This window comes from Gavialis gangeticus, unplaced genomic scaffold (genome assembly GCF_001723915.1).
Source record: "Gavialis gangeticus isolate Ggan-Ray unplaced genomic scaffold, GavGan_comp1, whole genome shotgun sequence".
NCBI lineage: Eukaryota > Metazoa > Chordata > Crocodylia > Gavialidae > Gavialis > Gavialis gangeticus.
The window spans coordinates 7,861,444-7,865,082 of NW_017728991.1; the positions used below are offsets into that span (position 1 = coordinate 7,861,444).

Genomic DNA, 3,639 nt, shown 5'->3' on the forward strand with positions numbered 1-3,639 from the left:
CAGGAACCAATTAAGAGCGCTAAGCAGGGGTTGCCTGTATCTGCCGGATGAAAATGTATTAAAACATGGCGAGTAATGGAGAAAGTATGAATTGGCCACAAGTTCTTTGAAAATTGCTTTCCCTTGAAAAATCAGGAGAGATTACACAGAAGTCACTGGAGACACGAGTCAAAGATCCAACATGTCCAAGATGTTTATAATATGGGATCTTAAAGCACTGCCATAGTATTTTCAATGAGGAGGGCAAGAAAAAAAATAAAGATATCAAGACAAAGGACAGTACACTGTTATTTATTGAAATACTTGAAAAGGCCGGTGATGGAAAAAAAATAGGTTTGTTATGAGGAATTTATATTGATTTACTTGATCATTAAAAAAAGGTGCTGTCTACAGGTAATTCTAACCAGGTATAGAATGCACTGTGAACCATGCAACTAATAGACTACAGTAGACTCAGCACTGTGTACTATTTTAGTTCTACCCCATACACAGTTTTTACAAGAATCATCTACAGATGTGAGGAATTAAACAGCAACACTTTTTGAATTATAAACATTTATAATATACAAATTCTTTTCCATCTGATTTGAAAGGGCTATAAAAACACAACATAGTGGAAAATGAAGCAACACAATTACACACAGCATATGGAAGTCAGTCTGGCAGTTTTTGAAGTTTACTTTTTCTTTTAAAAGAGAACTCTCTTAAACAGCTAAACATGTCACATGTCTTGTAACATACAAAAATCATTAGGCTGTCTGCCAGTGACAGTTTTTCCCTTGAAATGTAGTTCAGTGGGTAAACTGGTTCTTCAGTTAAAAAACACAAGAAAGAAAACCACAAATTCTGCCTTTGTATAGCTTGTAGTCCCAAAAGAGAACATCAGCTGAATGTGAAATAAATAAGCCATCCTTGAGCACGTATGGTCCTTGAGTTGAACCTACTCTATTGAAAATGAATTCCAATAGTACACTAATGTGTCACTATGGTGAAACACCTAAGAACAGTATTTCTAATAATTTTGGGGAAGCATTGTCTTACTACCTTAATATATACAGATTATTTACAACAAATTCCCTTTTGGCCTTAACAAGTTAAGCCATTTTAGTTGGCTGTTATGACGCAAATCTTTCTCCACACATTATGCAATACTGTAGTTATAGCTATCATTTAAAATAATTTTATGCATGAATTACAAATATTAATAAAGTAACTCTGCATATATAAATATTTCTACCAGAATTTAAAGCATTCAGAATGTACATAAAAGATTTTATTATTTTTGTTTTTTTTAATTTTTATTTGGTAGGGCCAGGAGATGTGCTTCTTTTCAAATCATCGCTGCTTTAATAATGCTTTGTACATAGCAAAGCCCAAAACTGCAAATACAGTAGCACCAAAACTTGCTCGAAGCCAGAATGAGGAGCTCTTGAGGTCTGCTTGTGTCATGTGCCTGAAGTTTAAAATATAAAAAAAAATAGATTAATTTCATGACAAAAGATACAATGTTTGTTGTCTCATAAATAAAAATCTGCTTTTGGAAATTCATCATTAGACTTGTCACATGGCAGCAATACACAAGTAAGCACTGCAAACAATTTACAAATGGCTGCATTAGTTCTTTTCTTAAAGAACTGGGGCCTAGTCTGCAGCCCTTCATCATTTTATGTGCCACTGAAATCAACAATATTTGGCAAGAAAATAAAGGGAGCTTGAGTAAGTCATTAGTTTGCTGCAAATGAGAGGGGAATAATGATTGCAAATCCATAATGAGAAAATAACCCAGGACTGAGAAATATTCATATGATACTTTAAATCGGCTTACTTCACAGTTTTCTGATTTTCAGAAACAAACCTCCCCAGAAACGTTGAACTCCCAATTATTTGAAGTGGTGTCTTGTATCAGAAAAAAGTGACAAGTAACTATTTTCCAAAAGCTAGAACCATAACAGTCTGCAAATCTCCCCAACATACAGTCACAGAAGGAGCAATAGGTATCTAACTGAAAACTGTTAGAGAGAACTATATGCTAATGAAACAGGCAGTGGTGCTACCATCAACAGAAAAAGACAAGATGTAACAAACCAAATGAAGGTGATTAGAAGACAAAAAGAAGCCACATGATGCATGATAAGAATGAAGACAGCCAATGACCCAAGTCTCCCAAATACCACAACAACTTTGTGAACATGCTCAGTTAAACACTGCTAGCCATCTTTAAAAAAGCCTCAAGTATGACAGCTTACCATAAAGCAGAAGAAATAGCTTTGAAGCAATGGTTACCATTACAGCCTCAAATCGAGGCACACTAAATCTCAAGCTAAGTGTTACATTTTGCTTTCTTTTTAAGAGAATCTGCATAACATAACTGACCTTTATTAGCTTATGCATTTTAGATCTGTATTAAAAATAACAGGTTATTGGGTGTAAAGTTTAAAAGCAGTTACAGGACAAGCAGTGGACAGATAGCCTGCTCATATTGCCATGTGCGGAAGTGCCAGCCTTTACAGTGTGAATCGAAGAACTATCATGCTGCTTTATAAAACAGATTGTGATTTTGCTACATGTTACTACAACACATAAAACCCGCTTAAAATGTTATTTAGCAGGCATTCAAAATGACAACATATACTGCAGGTATTATCTGTGGGCAGAGTATTACATGCTCCAAAAAAGCACAAGTTCTTCTGTGTCCAAACGACCACTCACAGCTGCTCTCCAAATTTCTATTCTCATTTAAAAATTCCTTGTAGAGTTATGAAACAGAACAAATCCATGATTTCTTGCAAATATTAGTTTTTCTGCAACTAATTTTTACAAACTAATTTCCAAACTAGATGTCATGTGGATTGTATAAGGGCAAAAAGGTCAAGATCACTCCAGTTAAGGTGCAGTTACCTGTCTTCAAATAAGTGTGGATCAAGAGATGACTCCATGAAGATGGAATCTTCTACAAAGCTGACGGCGTGCACCTGATGGATAATACTGCTCTCCTCGTCTGCTAACAGCATGGCACCCAACTCATCTACATGGGGTCTTAACCTTTTTACACACATGCACAGTTTGCAGTTCACAGCACGGCTCAAAACAGCAAGTGACTCAAAAGAATGCCACAGGTTACACACCCCACAGATTTTATAATTCAGCTAATTTGTATGCATCTAACTGTGGCTCTAGCATGATTGTTAAAAAATCAGCACACAGAAAAAGAACAGGAATTCATCCTATGACTAACAAGGTTAAATGAAATCAAATCACATAACTGAAAGATGGGGCAATACAAGAAAGGAAGCTGCTTAAGGAGTTGAAAGACCCTAGTTCCTGACTCGTATTTCGCCGTGGCGTGCTCCAGTGCCTCAGCAAACCAGGGGGGATTAATACAGGAGTGTTAGCCCTAATTCTGATATATTTTCCTTCCTCTGGTTAGGTCAAGTCTGTACTCTAACTTAAAGAACAGCTTTTTAAAGGGTTTTGTAGACAAAAGTATGCATTGAGACCTCAAGTTGAAGTACTCCTTAAAATATAAAATAACTTACATTTCTACAGGCAAGCTCTGAAGGGTAAGTATTAGGGTTGTGCAAAGCTTCGGTCCCTGATTCAATCTGACAGAGATTTGGCACAATTCAGTAGCCGAATCTC

At 36.1% G+C, this 3,639-nt stretch overlaps 1 protein-coding gene across 3 annotated transcripts in view; it reads right to left on the reverse strand.

The window, feature by feature from the left end:
- Nucleotides 1–275: 275 nt before the first annotated feature.
- Nucleotides 276–3,639, reverse strand: part of RHOT1 (ras homolog family member T1) — a 54,867-nt gene continuing 51,503 nt past the window's right edge. For all 3 annotated transcript variants that reach the window (XM_019516898.1, XM_019516891.1, XM_019516905.1), the window contains one exon: nucleotides 276–1,453. In XM_019516898.1, coding sequence (XP_019372443.1) covers nucleotides 1,336–1,453 — 118 coding nt within the window. In that variant the 3' untranslated portion in view covers nucleotides 276–1,335. The remainder of the gene's footprint in view (nucleotides 1,454–3,639) is intronic.